This window comes from Amia ocellicauda, chromosome 2, assembly GCF_036373705.1.
Source record: "Amia ocellicauda isolate fAmiCal2 chromosome 2, fAmiCal2.hap1, whole genome shotgun sequence".
In the NCBI taxonomy this organism is placed as follows: Eukaryota; Metazoa; Chordata; class Actinopteri; order Amiiformes; family Amiidae; genus Amia; species Amia ocellicauda.
Window position 1 is genome coordinate 8,977,373 of NC_089851.1, and position 16,505 is coordinate 8,993,877.

The window sequence follows — 16,505 nt, forward strand, 5'->3', positions numbered from 1 at the left end:
TCCCTGTGATGTCATAAACAACTAACAGCCTTGTAAACACAGTGTGTTTTCTTGCTGCGACATGACTTCATTAACATTTTCAAAATTTCCTATTTAATTAGTTGCAGACTGTGTTGATGTTTTGGGGTTAGACCCACACAGAGAGTTGCATTTGAAGCGGTGGAGCAGGGCTTTAATACAGCTCCCCTTTGAGCTCTCAATGTCTGTATCTCTCCACTTGCTAAGAAGAGGGCAATAATGCTTGTTTGTTGTCAAAGTTAGAAAATGTAATTTCACTTGCAGCAGACGGTAATGCTTCTGTTGTCAATTTAAGTCATGATTCTAATAAAAGCGCTATACAGCAAGAACTTTATAAGCTCTGTATTAGAATATAGTGATTGCACTCTAGGTTTAACTTTGTGTTCTCAAATATATCATTAAAAAATAAAGGGGAAAAACAATATAATAAGGTTTATGTAAATTAATTAGATTAATGAATTAGATGAAGGTCGTGTGAAGCATGTCTCTTACTGTATAAGAGATGTTATCACTTGCATTTTGTGCTGTACAAACTGTGCGGAATAACATCTCTTATACAATAAAAGACACTTTTCACACAAGCTATTAACTTTAAAATCACGCACATCAGGATTAGACACACAACCCTCTTTACAGTGGGAGAACAACAACAACATTTATTGTAGTTGAATTTAACAATCAAGACCATTCTCCCCATCTAAAAAAGATTTTGGTCCAGGAAACACTGTAGCTGACCTACAGTAGTCGATCTGTGATGTGTTTTCATGCTGGTTAAACGTAACTAAACTATTAAAAACACATGCACATCCTGTGACACTTGACCCACTAGCACTGAAGTGAATTGAAATGTCACTGGTAACTGAAGAGTTTTTAAATCCTGATGATAAGATGAACGAGGTGACATTCATACACAAGATAAGAGGTATGGGAATGTTTGGAAATGCTGCTGTGATTGGCTGGTTTCCCATATTTGATTTATAATATGTATATAAAAGTACAGTTTGGGTGATGAAATGCAGTGGAAATATGAACCCAAATATCTAGACCAAACCACTTGTCCTGTGAGTCATAATGAAACACAGCAATAAAGATTCTTCCCATCTGTTACTGATCCACAGATGCTTCTAAACATTGTTCACGGTGTGATTGTATCAAAACTATATATATATATATATATATATATATATATATATATATATTTAAGTCCTTATATTCTTCATAATGTTCCATATCCGTAACCTGTGAACAATTCCATTTGCAATACACTGAGGATGTTTATTTTCTCAACCTATGTTTTGATATTGAGTAATTTATCATATTTATGTGCACACAATTGAGGGTGTTCATATGGTGAGACTGAATGTTTTTTATGGCTGAGGGCAGGAGGGTTTCTGCAATATATATACTGCAAGAGCAGATGCATTACTTCCTTTCCATTGCGCTTTTTTCATATGCATCAAAGACAATTATCTATTCAGTAGCAAGTAATTTAAATTGAAGGCACTGTCACTTCTCAAAATCAAACCATTTAGACTGACAGCTTTGCAAAAGATATGTGTAGGTTTGTTTTTTCTTCTTCTCAGGAAGGATGTGACCTGTGACAATCATAATAATGTATGAAAAACACACTGCACTGTAGAGTTATACTTTGGGAATAGATTACCACTGTGGTAAAGAGCATCATTACAAACACATTGTATACTCTATCTATATTAATTGAACTGGCACAACTTTCAGATAGCAGAAATCAGTTTGGATACATCTGCCCATATATATGCAATCCAGACTACTTTATCTGATATTTCAAAGTTGTCGCTTCTTCTGTCTCTTTTTAACATATTCCTGAGGAAAACTGAATGTGTTGGGTTGCTGTGTTTGTGCTGTCAGGTATGACTACGTGGAAGTGCGGGATGGGGGCGATGAAAACGCCCAGCTGGTTGGGAAGCACTGTGGGAAGATCGCGCCGTCTCCGGTGGTGTCTACTGGCAATCAGCTCTACATTAAGTTCGTGTCGGATTACGAAACGCATGGAGCTGGATTCTCCATCCGTTATGAAGTCTTCAAAACAGGTCAGTGTGTGAAGAAGTGAAAGGTTCTCGTGTTCTGTATAATGATTCTGTTTAGAGAAACCTTTTAATTTGTCATTTGAACACGTACACTGAAGTCGCAAGGAGACCTAAACCAATCTAGGTATACTTTTTAAACAGAATTAAATAAACATCTATTACTTATACCCTTTATAATGAAATTTGGGATACTACAACATCCCGCATTATGTGAAACGTAAGCTCTTGAGAAGACACCAGCCACTTATCTCTTTTTACTTTATTATAGAAGTTCAATTACTTCAACACACACCCATTGCTGTGTCTCTGGGGAACCCCAACCTGACATATCATAGAGAAAAGTCTTGTTTCTTTCAAAAATCCACAGAGGACAGGGCTTAATCAAGGAAGCATTCTTGTCCCAAAAGCAAAACAAGCTGAGTGTTAAAAAAAATCTATATTTGCGGCGTCTTGGAAAGGCCTGCGTGTTCATGTGATTCTTACAATCAAATGCTGCAATTTTATGAAATTGTCCTCATTCGTCACTAAAGATACTCAGCAGACAGCGGGACGGGGCCGAGAATAATGGGAGACGGCTGGAACAGAGAGCAGACTTTTCACCTCACAAACACACACACACTTAGGACAAATTGTCTTCGCTTAAGATGAAATTCAAATGGACACCACAATAAAAAGAAACCCCTTCCTGTTTTCTTTTTGGCCCCCTTCCTGTACTGATGTTGTTTGGACCAGATCTTTATCAGCCTAGCGAGAGGAAGATATTTCCATTAGTAGCTTCCAGGCAGGTACTGGCACTGCAGCTAATGTATAAATCCACAGCTTGTCCTTGGAGGCCCCAAGGTGATCCAGATAGAATGAATGTTGAATTGTGAGTCCGTCTTAATCCAGGGAGGCATGGTAGCGTGTGGGAGCACATACAAGCAGATAACACAGAATAGCAAAGGGAGTAAACTCTGGCTGCCCGGGAGACGGATTGTATTGAAAATATCCCTATGACCCCTATTCTGCCTTGAGCTGAAGTGATGGGGCACAAATCAGCTGTGATGCAGTGTGTGTGGCCCTGTATTTAAGTACTTGAGGAGCAGCCCATCATGGACAGACTTTAAATATAAAGACGAGATGGACAGCAGCAACTACAGTAGCGGGACGAAGTGCCTAATTGAGAGAAAAGTTGTTAGGTTGTGCATTTCTAGATTGCTTTTCAAATGACTTTGCTGTTTCTCAATCCAGGCATCTTAATTAGCTCGGTAATTTATTTTATGGGCAGCAAATTGCTGGCCTCGCTTCGCTGACCCTAGAGTTCCTGAGAGCATGAATAGAATATATCAGCGCAAAGCTTATGGGTTAATTGTGAACTCAGATTCTGCATATGGATGTTAGAGAGCAGGCAACCAGTGTTGTTTTCCACCGCTGTCTACTGTTGTAGATTCGAACTAGCTTCTGTTGCCAGTATGTCTGTTTATGAAGGTGTAATCCTATTTCATGTGTTGCTTTAGTCAAAGGACCGCCACTAAATGGTTATGGTATACTGTATATGTTTGTGGCATTTTAAATGACAAACAGGACGTCCCCCTGGATTGACAGTCTATGTTTATTCTGTCATTATATCTTACTTTACTCTGCGTTTAAGTCATATGCTTTTCGTTAAAGGCACAGCAATTTTCAGCACCACATCAAACACGGGAGGGGTCCATTAAACTGGGTATGTTACGTGCTTGAAATGATGGCACAGGCTGTGTGCATCGGGCCCACTTTGAGGAGAGATTGCTAAAAGATAGGATACTTGCGTCACCTGAAAAGGAAAGTCATCAGTTGCTCGTCTATTAATGCCATTTATCATGTCGCTGCTATCTGAGCACTTTACGACAGCACCTGAGTCAACAACAGGACGGGGGGGCAAAGCGCTGATCCCGGGCACGTGTTCGAATTAACTTTCATATGCCTGTGTGCTTAGATGGCAGAGGTCACATCTGGTGGAGTAACCCAGTCATCTCCCTTATGAAACTCAAGATAGAAACTCTCTCTTCAAGGGCAAAAACCTCATTCATTTTCGACATCGACTTTCTACATCGACAGAGAGGGGGAGAAAAGGAGGGGGCTGATGGCAGGGGCTAAAAGGTTTAAAGTAATGACAGAACGTATGTGTGGGAATGACAGGCCTACCACTGTCCCCTCGTGTTAATGTCTGAGGGCTCTGTCTCCGGTGTGAACCCTGCTGTAGTTTGTCTTCCCCTTCTGGAAAAGCGTTCAGGCCTGACACAGGAATTTTAGATTATTTGTCCAAAATCAAATCATTAACTCCTCTGTTTATACAAACTTTTCTCTCGGTTTTCCTGCAGGTATTTCACTAATGATCAACCCACAAGCCAACTAAAAATAAACATCTTTAACTTGACACACCAAACTTGCAATAGCACTTCAGGCTGTTCTGCTCTCGTGTCATTATTTCAAACCAGTGAGCAGAAAGCAGTGTGATGTTTCTAAAGGGGGAAGATAAGAAGTAGGCTGCAAAGAAAAGTCAGAAACCTAATTTGAGTCACTTAATAAACTCCCTTCTAAGGGTTTATATCCTATGTGTCATGCATCCACTTTATGCACCCTTAAACATATAAACAACGTTATTGGTTTATATAAACCGGCCTCTGAGACAAGCTTCTTATCTTGCCCATTTTTAATTCAGGCCTTACATTGTTTAATTTGCAAGGCCCCTGCTGTGGGGTAGGGTGTTTTTGATTACTTTTATATGTAAATAATTAACATTCAAAGTTGATGTATATTTTCAGTGGTTACTCTCCTTTTTTTTTAAATAAAAGAACATCCCATAATTTCGAACTTCAATTTTCTCCTTAAATCTTAGTAACTTCTAATAAAGATATGCATTTGACAGGAGGCTGTGATCTCCTGGGAACACTAGGAGTCTTGAATTAAGATTGCAGATCAACTGAAGATATTTTAAACCCTGTTTTTCGCTTTGTAGCAAAACATCAAATCAATTATTTGCTCGAGGAGTAAACACGTATTTCCTGTTTGTTTTTATATATAATCGGAACATTAAGTTAGTATCAAGTTGCGTAGTTTCAAATAAGATTAAACCTAGATACATTAAGGAGGCAAAGAGAAGAACACATTAACAACTGGTTGTTAATGAAACGCTAAACATTTAGGCAGAATGAATCGACACTTTTCTTATCTCTTTTTACAACATGGTGTAAACTCAGTCAGCTGTCTGAGCCTAGTGTTCTGTATCCGCTTTCCATTTTAAAGACAAAAAGATATCAAAGTGAACGACATGAGGAGTTATATTAGTGCAGGAGCCACAAGAGTCATAGGGGTGTGTAGAGGAGACAGGACTTGGTTGACTGAACTACAAAGGCCAGAATTTATTGTTACTTGGCTAATTGCACAGCTTTATTTATAGGCCCAGCACAGCTGATTTGCTTTTTCAATTTACTTTTCCCTTGTAAAAGTGTCACCACTACTTGCTTTATTTGATTTCCTTTCAGTTTTTGAGGAGGGAGGGATAGAAAGCTGTTGTTTTTGATCACGCTTTTTACATTTGTGGTTTTCTGAAGTTAGAAGGAACTGACGTGAATGAAAAGCCTCAATGTGCGAATCGCATTCTGTATCTAAAAGAGTGCAATTAAAAAACAAAGAGAGAAAAGAGAACGAGAGAAAGAAAGAAAGAAAGAAAGAAAGAATGGAAGATTTTTTTTCCCCATTGCTGTTGAAGTGAACAGCACGTTTGATCTTGTATTACATCGGCCAGGTCCTGGTTAGCTGATACTCACTGGAGCACAACTGCCATCAGAGTCACTTATTTCTGAGCATGATCGTCACCACCATGACACAGGGAAAGGAAAATGTGAAGTTATATTAAAGGTTAAATAATTATCATCATCATCATAAAGCAATAATTAGAAAAAAGTAACAAACCCAGCTCTGAACCAAGTGCAATGTTTTATTTTACCATTGAACTGAACTAGAAGCGGAACATTTTATTCATATTCTCATGTTGGGGTTATTTCCTGCTGTAACTATACAGTAATTTACCTTTTTATCATTGTTTTTGAACATATATGCCCCCCCACACCGAAGTTTCTAATATTAATTTGAAAAGGACATGAACATTTTTCATTAGTGCAACAGGTACACCAATTGAGACTTAATTATACAAATGTAGGCATGATTTAAGTAAATGTAAAGTTTAAGGAGTTAAAGTAATTCAGTTTAAGGAGTTATCTATAACTTTTAAAGGCAATCTAAAAGTAATATGGAATTAACATATTGATTATGTCAGTGATAACATTTCAATTAGAAAGTCTATAAAACCTAATTCCGTTAAAAATAATCATGAATAATCAGCATCATTGTCATCATTAACACAACCTTTAAAAACAAACAAAAAACGTTAAAAGATCCTCAATTTAAAGAAGGCCTCAATCCCACTGTGAGTAAATGTTTTGACTTGCTAATTTAAAAAGTGTGCCACATGTGCATCCCCCTTCAAAAGAGAAGTTGTAATTATCTCAAGTTTAAATTTGTTAGGCTGCAGCTTAATGATAGGGAGTGCCATGGAAATCGAAATTAGTCGTGTGTGATGTTTATTCATACCTTTGTGTGTTCGGTAGTGCTGATGAAAGTCTTTCACCACTTCTTCACATTCAGACTTCCCAGATGTTCTGCGGCTGGCAGACGCAGCGCAACACTTCCACAATCGTTAGGATCAATGACAGAGAAAAAGCTCAGAGTTAAGGAGGAGTCAGGGGACGATGGAGCTTCGAGCAGTGGGGGTGTCTCGCGTTGTGCACTGTAGCCGCCAAGGATTTTGCGGCTGCTTAGAATGCGATTTTCTCAGATGTGTATTGTTTTCTTTGCTGCAAAAACTCAGGCATTGTAAAAAGACAAGCACGGTTAAGGTACTTGCAAAGCTCACAACATCTTTTCCTCATTTCCCAAACCAGGAATCCAGTTAACACCTTGGGGGTGTAGTTAGTATACATCGTACGGAGGACTGTGTCTAATGATAGTGTGTAATTTGCATATACATTTCAGGATGCCTAGTACTGGTGGAAGGAATTGGGTTGTGCCTAAATGTATAAAGAAATAATAAACATATGTTGTCTTCCAGGACCGGAGTGCTCCAGGAACTTCACAGCAACAAGCGGAATTATCAAATCTCCACAATTCCCGGACAAGTACCCCAACAACCTGGAATGCACTTACATGATCTTTGCCCCCAAAATGGCAGAGATTATAATCGAGTTTGAGAACTTCGAGCTGGAGCCTGACACCACCCCTCCCACAGGGGTGTTTTGCCACTACGATCGCCTAGAAATCTGGGATGGGTTTCCTGGAGGTATGTGACTGTAAGATATGGTGTGTGTCCAGTGCCTGCAATAGTGCTAGCTGTGGAAATCATATCGAATTGATAGTAGTAGTTGTTGCAAAAGCAGTGGTAGGTCTAGACTTCCAGAAAGAGAAGATCTGAACCTGACAAATAAAGAACTTTGTAAAACACTTTGACCCAGAACAAGCATTGGCACATTGCTAAGCTTTACTCAGCCAGTCATTTTAGAGAGCCAACAAAATGTTCTCACTTGTGGCGAAAGTCTGTGCTTGAACTTGTGTTCTGTCATGCAAGCTGAAAATCAAGGATGTGGATGTTTACACAACACGAATGCGTATTCCTCGCAGAAAGGCACATGCTGGAGTGGTTCTCTGACACTTCACGATTTTATCAGCTCTCAGTCTACATTGTGACCGAGCCCCCAGGAGAATGAAAGGAAATTCTTATTGACCAGCACCTCATTAAAATGCGGAGACTGCGGCCTTATCTGGACCTGTACCGTTTCCTTCTCCCTAATGTCGCTTTCAGGACGGGCAATATAGAGACGTCAAAACAAAGGCCAAGAAAAAGGGGTGTATGTGCTTGCACGCCAGCCACTAAGTCTGAGGCCAAAGTGTTTTCTTTAGAGAGTGGGCATGCGAAGGCCGATAAAGTTGTTTGGCTGTAGAGATGTTTAGCTGACCTCAGCTCGCAGACAATAATGTAACATTTTCTCCCAGTTTCATGCCATGCCAAAAAAGCAGATCCTGTCTGCTGCTGCCAAATGCATTTTTGACATTCCTTTCAAACAGAAACTGCTAATGTGCCACATTGGTTAATGAAGAGGGTTTTGTTTGGATTTTCTTCCCTCACATATTCAGAAAGACTGAATTCAATGGGCTCTTCATGACGTAAACTGCATCCCATGTACAGTTCTGCCATCTCTGTTTGAAAGAGCATGAGCTTTGTTCTGTCACCTCGAGTCTAAATGTGTAACTAAAGATGACAATGACGATGTATTGTGTAGGTAGTGAATGGCAACTTGCACAGTTAATCGCTTGGGTATTAAAGACAGTGCCAGACTTTTAAAAGAATGCTGAATCTAGTAACTAAAGACGTCTTAGCTGCACAAGGCAGAAATTTATTTTTATTTTATTTTTTACTTGATATGAATAATTTAAAAGTGGCATGCAGGAAAAGACCTACTAATGTCTCATATGATTCCATCACGATAAAAGGGTTACAACAATGGCAATGTGGGGAAGTGTAACCTTGATGTGTAAAGAAATTATTAAAGCTACATATTACCACTGGTGCCACTCAGATCAATATTGCATTAGCACAGAAGGCTGGAGCTTACATGTGACTTGAGAAATTGAATTCCCCATTGTATCAAACTGTACAGTCCCTGTCTTCTGTGTAGACACAAGTGCTAGCCAGAGTACCACTCTGTTATCCAGGGGCACTTTTCCGTTAAAACAAAAGCAGAATGCAAAGTTCACAAAAAGCTCTTTAAAATTTCATAGGATTGTGAGTCATGCAGATAATTTTAGATCTCTCGTTTTGCCTTAAACTGTATGCCTTGTATTTGGGTCAGAATATTGCTGTTTTTTCTGTTTTCAAGTCCATGTAACTGCAACACAGTACGATCTGCGTAATAGAAATCCTTAAATCAAATTGTTGTACTCCATTTAAGTCACAGGGATAAGACACAGATAAGTGTAGACAGCAAGGATTTCATGATTGCTTTTATTGAGTAAGGTGTGAAAGACAAGTTTAAGCTTCAGCTTTCCTAAGTGCAACAAACACTCACTTAATATGTTCAGTGAAACATGTCATGATCTAATTCTCCGTGCACTTTGTTCTACATTAGTGCCGCCTTTTGATTGTGTTGCGTTGGAGAAATAAAAGGCTGCAGAGGCATTGACTGCATTTAGACTTTTATAGCAATCACATAAAACATCTGATGATTTATGACTAAAAGAAAAAAACGGAGTCCTTGTCTTAAAAAGAGGTATTTCACTCTTCTTAAAAGGGTGTCGCTTAACTACTTCACTGCTATTTAACAGTGCGGTTGTGTGAGCAGCCAGTCTGGAATTTAACACACTTTTCCCAAGACCTATCTCTGTGGTGGTCTCACTCTTTGATGCAAAAACAGTTTACTAGCATGTGATCGTACTTTCTAGGGGGATGTTAAAACGGGAGGTTGTGAAGTATTGTAACTTGTTTATGTTTCAGATACTGCCATGGCACATTTGAGTTGGATTTTTTTTTTTAACGTATCCCTGTTTTTTCCTTTCTTCAGTGGGTCCACATATAGGACGATACTGTGGACAGAACACCCCTGGGCGCATCCAAGCCTATACTGGTATCCTGTCCATGACCCTGAATACTGACAACGCAATAGCTAAAGAGGGATTCTCAGCCAACTTCACCGTCATTGAGAAAACTGTACCAGAAGGTGAGACTCCACGTGTTTGTGGTGCTTTGGCGTCTCATAAGTGTCATCCTATCAGACTATTTTTAATTTCCCTGGGACCTGACCCTAAACCCCCATTTAAAAAAAAAAGCCAAACTAAACATTTCATATGTACTGCCACCATAAGCTTGTAAATCTGTCGACAGACACATTTATTTTCATGTTATCAGGAGTAGGAGTGTTAATTTAAAGGGCTAATTTTCCCAGATGGTTAAAAACACCAACAGGGATTAATGTGCGTTTTCAGCATGTTGGGAAATGAATCCTCAAAATAGAGCACAGTGATGATTACACTTTTCAACAGCCCTGCAGCTAAGCACAACAGATTGAAAATAAAGACATAGCTCTGCAAATGCACGGCTTACGTTCCCTTTTAGAAATGTTAAGCACAATGGTTCTTGTACACACTCAGCAAACCTGTCAGTCTTTGTTCACTTGCCTTCTGGTTTTATGTAAAACGTGATTAATTGATTTAGAAGCACAGTTAATATGAGCATGACAAAATCCTTACCGTAAATGTACTTCTTTCTATTGACTTGTAAGAGGGGGAAAAAACAAAGACTCTTAATAGATTTTCTATACATTAAAGATCAAATCAATGAAGGTCCTGCACTCTGTGGAATGGCCTCCAGTTGTGTTTGTTTTGCCTGTTGTTTTTTTGTGCGTCTGACTCCAGGCTGTGCTTCCTTATTAAGTGATTGTATAATTAAATATAAAATGTTTTACATGATGGTCAACAGTTAGACGAAGAATCCAGCTTGAGGAAAAGTTGTGGTGAAATAATGGAGTTGATATTCTAGGCATATTTCATACTGTTCCCCAAGAAAAACAGCCCCAAGTAAAGAGGAACTTAAAATAAATTAAAAACATGTTTTCTCCCACCAGGCTCAGAAAAGTCTCCAACTCCATAATAGGCAGCATGCAAACCATGTAACACAGTCCTAGAATTGCACTAGCTTGACTCGTGTGAGCTAACACAGATGGCGGCTCCATCTGGTCTCCACCAACGAGATCGGAGCTTCCCACCTATTGACTAGAAACCCTGCTTGTGTGAGAGCTGCAGTCTCGGCAGTTGTGAACTCTGGTCAGGGAGTGAAGCTGTCATGTCTCCTCCAGTCTGGAATAGTCCCAGACTGTGGCACCAAGGGACTGATATTAAGTGCAAACAAACATCTTTGCAGTAATACAAAATATATATACATAGCAGGTAGAAAAATGATTCGGCCCTGAAGAAAGCAGAAATTGCAATATGCTGAGAACGAGGATCGGTTTGTTCCAAGATAAATGGTCTACTTGGTACTGAAGAAAAAATCAAGCACTATCTCTTTACATAATACACTTTCACTGAAGGTCTATTAAATGCTTTTCCTGAGCAAAGAGCAAATCAGTTAGAAAGCAGAGAACAGCACTTTATTTTTGAAAAGAGCCTTGTGCAGGAATTGAATGCGAGTCTCAGGAGATTCGAGCTTCAGATTGCTGGGTTCTTTCCTTTCCTTGATAGCGGTTATTTTACTTCTGGGGGGGTGGTGTGTTCTTTTTAACCATAGATTTCGACTGCATGGAGCCACTGGGAATGGAATCGGAAGAGATCCCTTCAGACCACATTATTTCGTCTTCCCAGTATAACACAAACTGGTCACCAGAGAGATCCCGACTCAATTACATCGAAAACGGTTGGACTCCATCAGAAGACTCCAGCAAAGAGTGGATACAGGTAAGAATGCCGTAAAAGGAGATGATAAACACTATGAAACAATTTACGATTTACAATATGGAAACGTTGACGTTCCGTTCAAGGAACTGTTGTCTTCCTAGACAGTAAGATATTACTAGAGAAAAACCCTTTAGCAAACAAAATGCATATTGCACTTGATGCACAGACTAATAAATGATTCACAGCTCTCACAGGGAACTTATACATCATTCAATACCAAATTTATAAACACTTTTTTATGGGCAGTTAATGGACACCGGATGATCTCTGCCAAAGGTACTTGAAATCTTGCAAGATTATTTCCTGTGGTAAATTTTTAGATTCTGTGGTGACCTCAAGGCCAAGAATTCAGCCATAAAAAAATCACAACGCTTGTCTGTAGTTTCCTTTTGATTAGCTCATCCTGGATCTCAAACATCAGCCTTAGTGTCTGTTTCCCTGCTGCGTCAACTGGGCCCAGGGAGACTGGGAATTCCCTCTGGTTTACATCGTTAGAATACATTAAATACTTTCCAAAATGTTACTTAATATTTAAAATGAAAAGAAGAAAAAATATAACACGTATAAGCAAATTATTAAAATACATTATTATTATTATTATTATTATTATTATTATTATTATTATTATTATTATTATTATTATTATTATTATTATCTAAAAGCATCTTTCTGCCCAGCCTTGTTTTATTTTGTGGTTAGACTGCTGTGATGGAAAATGAGAAATCCAGAACCAAACCACCACTCTCGGCTAGTGCCTATAAATCTATTTAATAAATGTCCTTTTGGGATACTATTCATGATTTAGTTATTGAAAGCCTGCAGGTTTACCAAAAGGCAATTTTTGCATTTTGCATAAACAGACCCTCTTTTGCTAAAGATGTCGCCATTGTATTCCTTGGGGTCCAATAATGGGGCCGAATCGCACACCAAAACTAAATATTTGCTCAAGGTGCTCTATAAGTGATGTTTCCTTATTGCTATGAAAATATTGTTTTCGGATCGTTCTTCCTCGTGTTTAATCAATGGAATGGCCTCTGTGCTCTGGGTGAACAGGAGGTCTAAGCGGATCCCATTGTTTGGTGCAGGAAACCTGGGGGTTGTGTAAAATAACAATGCGCCACTGAGTCATTGACAAAAAGAAAAAACACGCACTTGGGTGATATCCTGTGGAATTACTTTAAAGTCTGAAGGAAATCTCACAAGCCGTTGAAGAAATGAATGGACAGACCATAGTTCAGTAGTTTCACAGAGGAAATTCTTGTAAAACAAAGTGCCTTTGGCCACAATGACGAAGTGAACCAAACAAAGGTGTTTGGTGGGATGTTTAATAATAATAATAATAATGTTCTCTCTGTATTGTACCTCCCTGACCACCTTGCATCCTCTGTAGGATTTGTGAAGCATTCATCTCCAATGAGATGTTGTCAACTCTCACAGGAACACCCTCGTTCTCAGTTTGTGCGAGACAGAGATGATCTGTCTTTTAGAGTTGCACATGGCATTGAGGCAAACACACACCGAAACTGTGATGTCTCCTCGTCTCCTGTCCCAGGTTGGGCCTGTTGAAGTGTCCCAAGTATTCCAGGCATGGATCTTGACTAATTAATTACAGTGTGGTGATTAGACATCGTCTCAGCTAAAATTAGACATCGTTGTTTTATATAGACTGACGGAAGATCACTTATCTTTACACGATCAGAGCATGTAGCTTCCCAAACTAGGCCTACAATCTTGATAGAGCCAGAGAGGTGATGTTAACTTGTCTCAGATAACTGAGCCAACCCTTTCAATTAGATTTGTCAGTACACTGAAAAACTCCCCCTTGTCTCTCTTTCATCCTCTTTTCGCTGTTTATTTTCCAGCAGACTTACATTTCATGCAGATTACACATATAAAATCAACCTAACCAACAACAAATTATACAGGTGTCACTAAATGATGTTTTTCTGCTTCCCAGAGGCTTCTTGGACTGAGCCAGTCCAATTAAATGTCTCCTATCCATTCTATTACAATTATTATGTAATAATAGTTGTTGCGGCCACATCTCATATATTACCATCTTAATTTCAGTTCAGTGAAGACTGAGTTAACTGACATTAAATGTTTGTCTGTTTACAGTAAGTGGTTTTGGTAATGAGGATCTGTTAAACAGCCCCATAAAATATATTTAGTAGAAGATTGCATAATTTATATTATTTATGAGTGAAAATGTACTTTTAGGTCCGACATTTGTTTATCTGCTTACAAAACTAATTTAGTGATTTCAGCCGTTCTGATGAGAGATAACATCCCCCACAGAGCTGTAGCAATCGTTATTTTTAACCGTTCAGGGTTTTCCGCAGAAAACAGATACTGGTTTGTACTGTAAGCCTTCACCCGAAAGGTTATAACGGCTGTGATCTGCCAGTTACTGCAATTTCATGAAACCAATCATGAGTCAAAGTTGAAGACTACACATCTGTTTCTACGGAAACAAAATAATCTTGCTGTCTGGGTTTAATTAATAATTTAAAGAAATCTGGTGTTTTGTGCCGAATACCCCTTAAGGAGTTTAATTGTAATAAGTATCATTAACAGAGTAACATGTTCAATTGGGTGCTGATTAAGAACATTATGAGCCTTCTACAACAATGTGTTTTCTATGGGTTGTACGGACAGAGAATACAATTCATCATATTCTTGTATATCCGTATAGTTAGATCAGTTTAATAAATGCATTATTTATTTAATTCAATATTGAATTCATTTGTGCCAGACAGATATATTATTAATGACTGTCAGTTTTATTCCTGGGCTTTTTAATATTTTATTCAATTTTTCATACATTTTAATGCTATCATATTTTAGTGCAGCAAAAGGGGAGACACATACTGCAGCATGCTTTTATAATAATTAACTCCCATGGCATGGGGTACATCACAGACCTTTTACTCATCTGTTAGAGGACTTAATGGTCAATACAGCATTGTATGCCCTATTTTCTATAGAATCTAAAAGAAAATGTAAAGTAAGCATTGAGCAAGCTTCACATGACTGTGTTAGACATTGCATGGTTTGAAATGTTAACAAACATTCTAGTTCTGTTGTGTTATTGTATCCATCTTCTAGTACAGTATGTATTAGATCATGAATCTGCAGTAAAACTGCATATGGTCATTAATCTGTTGGCCCATCTGGTTACTCAAATTACTTTTGAAGAAATTCCTTGGAGTTTTAATCAACAAGGCCAAATTGTATTTATTATTTTATTGTATTGTGTTTGAAAAGGTTCTTTCATTAATATTTGATGAATGAAAAGATCTCACACATGAGAAGAACATATGTTGGTATAATAGGGAGATTTTCTAAATGCAACAAAATAGGAAATAACATGCAAAACTAGCCCTTTGGAGTTTTACAGATTTATGCAAGTATGCTATTTTCTGAAAGGATACTTCCAACATAATGTAGCATAATAACAAAAGAAAGAGAACTCTACGAAAACGCTAACTAAGATAACCGCAATTAATCACAGATAATACATTAATTAGATACCAGTGTTTTGTCTCTAAAATTAAATGTCAAAACGAAAGGCATTTGTAACTTATGTCATAGTTTCAGTAATTTGTGGCACACATTTTTGTGCTTTGTAATATTTACCTTGCGTATCAATTTTATAGCTTTAAAGAATACAAACCATCATCATAGACCGTTCCTTTATTGTACCAACGTTAGTAACACTCATCCTCTTTTACTAGCTGTAAAGATGTGTGTGTTCCCTTATAAATAATTTCAAATTGTTGTAGTCTTTAGAGCCAAACTCTTTGTATGGTTGAGTATGGCATGTTCTTAAGGCACTGTGATAGTTTCTTCCAAACTTATCCGTGTGTTAGCTCTCAGAGTATGTACAGTAATAGAGTTTTATTTATGCATAGAAATCTGGGATAGTAGTACAGTCCAGTAGCAACACAAAACAGTGCAAGAAGACATAGTCACATCTTGATTTATGTAACAAAACATCAATGGCCAATTTGGGAACTACTGTGGATGGAGCAGGCTGATTTTCCCATGCTTTCTGAATTCCCCGTGCGTTTGACTCCTTGCTTTCCTTACCCTGTCGTACCCTGGCATATTATCTTTAAACAATGTGTTGAATTCCATACAGTGGAGACCAGTCTGTTTAGACATTAATTATGAACTTGCCTGAAGAAATCGTTCTCCTTAACCCCTTCTGCAGAAGCAAGGGGGGGAAAGAAAAACAGCCCGCGTCAGGAACTAAAATAACGATCGTAACGATATCCTGTTTTTGCAGGATGTACAAATGTGTTTTCAATTAGTTGTGGTCAGATTAGTGCAACAATGTCCGCTCTCCATTGTTACTGACGATTAGCACTGTTCAGTTGCTATTTTCAGCTCACAGTCCCATGTGCCAAGAGATGAGTAATTAAAATATGGAACTGTAATTAACGTTTGCCTTGCATTAGTGAAGTATTTAAACAGCTCAGTCAGCTGTTGTAAATCCTGCTTTTGATAAGCACTTTGAATAAGATAAGCAGAACAAACACGGTTTTCCTTTTCGGAATTCCATTACACATCTGATTAATAAAAAAATACTTTTTTTCTAGGTTTCTGTGCTTTCCTGAATGGTCCGAAGGCTTAAAAGACAGTTTAATCCCCCTAGCAAATGCACATGTGTCCACGAGAGTCATCTTATAACTTATGGGGGTCATCTTTTCTTGACTTACAGAAGTTCTGAAATCACATTGCCGAAACGTGACAATGAAAGCTTGAGAATGAAAAATTGTTCCTGTTTTCTTTGTTCATTGAGGATTTGGGTTACTTCCCACCGTTTATTAAGCATATGTGAAAGCTGTGAAATATTTAAGTCCTCTCTCTGGTGGGTGGGGGAGTCAAATAAATTGA

At 38.3% G+C, this 16,505-nt stretch overlaps 1 protein-coding gene across 4 annotated transcripts in view; it reads left to right on the forward strand.

The window, feature by feature from the left end:
• The window catches only part of nrp1a (neuropilin 1a), a 57,364-nt gene that overhangs the window by 18,041 nt on the left and 22,818 nt on the right, over positions 1-16,505 (forward strand). For all 4 annotated transcript variants that reach the window (XM_066717655.1, XM_066717636.1, XM_066717663.1 and 1 more), the window contains exons 4-7: positions 1,906-2,087; positions 7,213-7,440; positions 9,716-9,871; positions 11,437-11,603. In XM_066717655.1, coding sequence (XP_066573752.1) covers positions 1,906-2,087; positions 7,213-7,440; positions 9,716-9,871; positions 11,437-11,603 — 733 coding nt within the window. The remainder of the gene's footprint in view (positions 1-1,905; positions 2,088-7,212; positions 7,441-9,715; positions 9,872-11,436; positions 11,604-16,505) is intronic.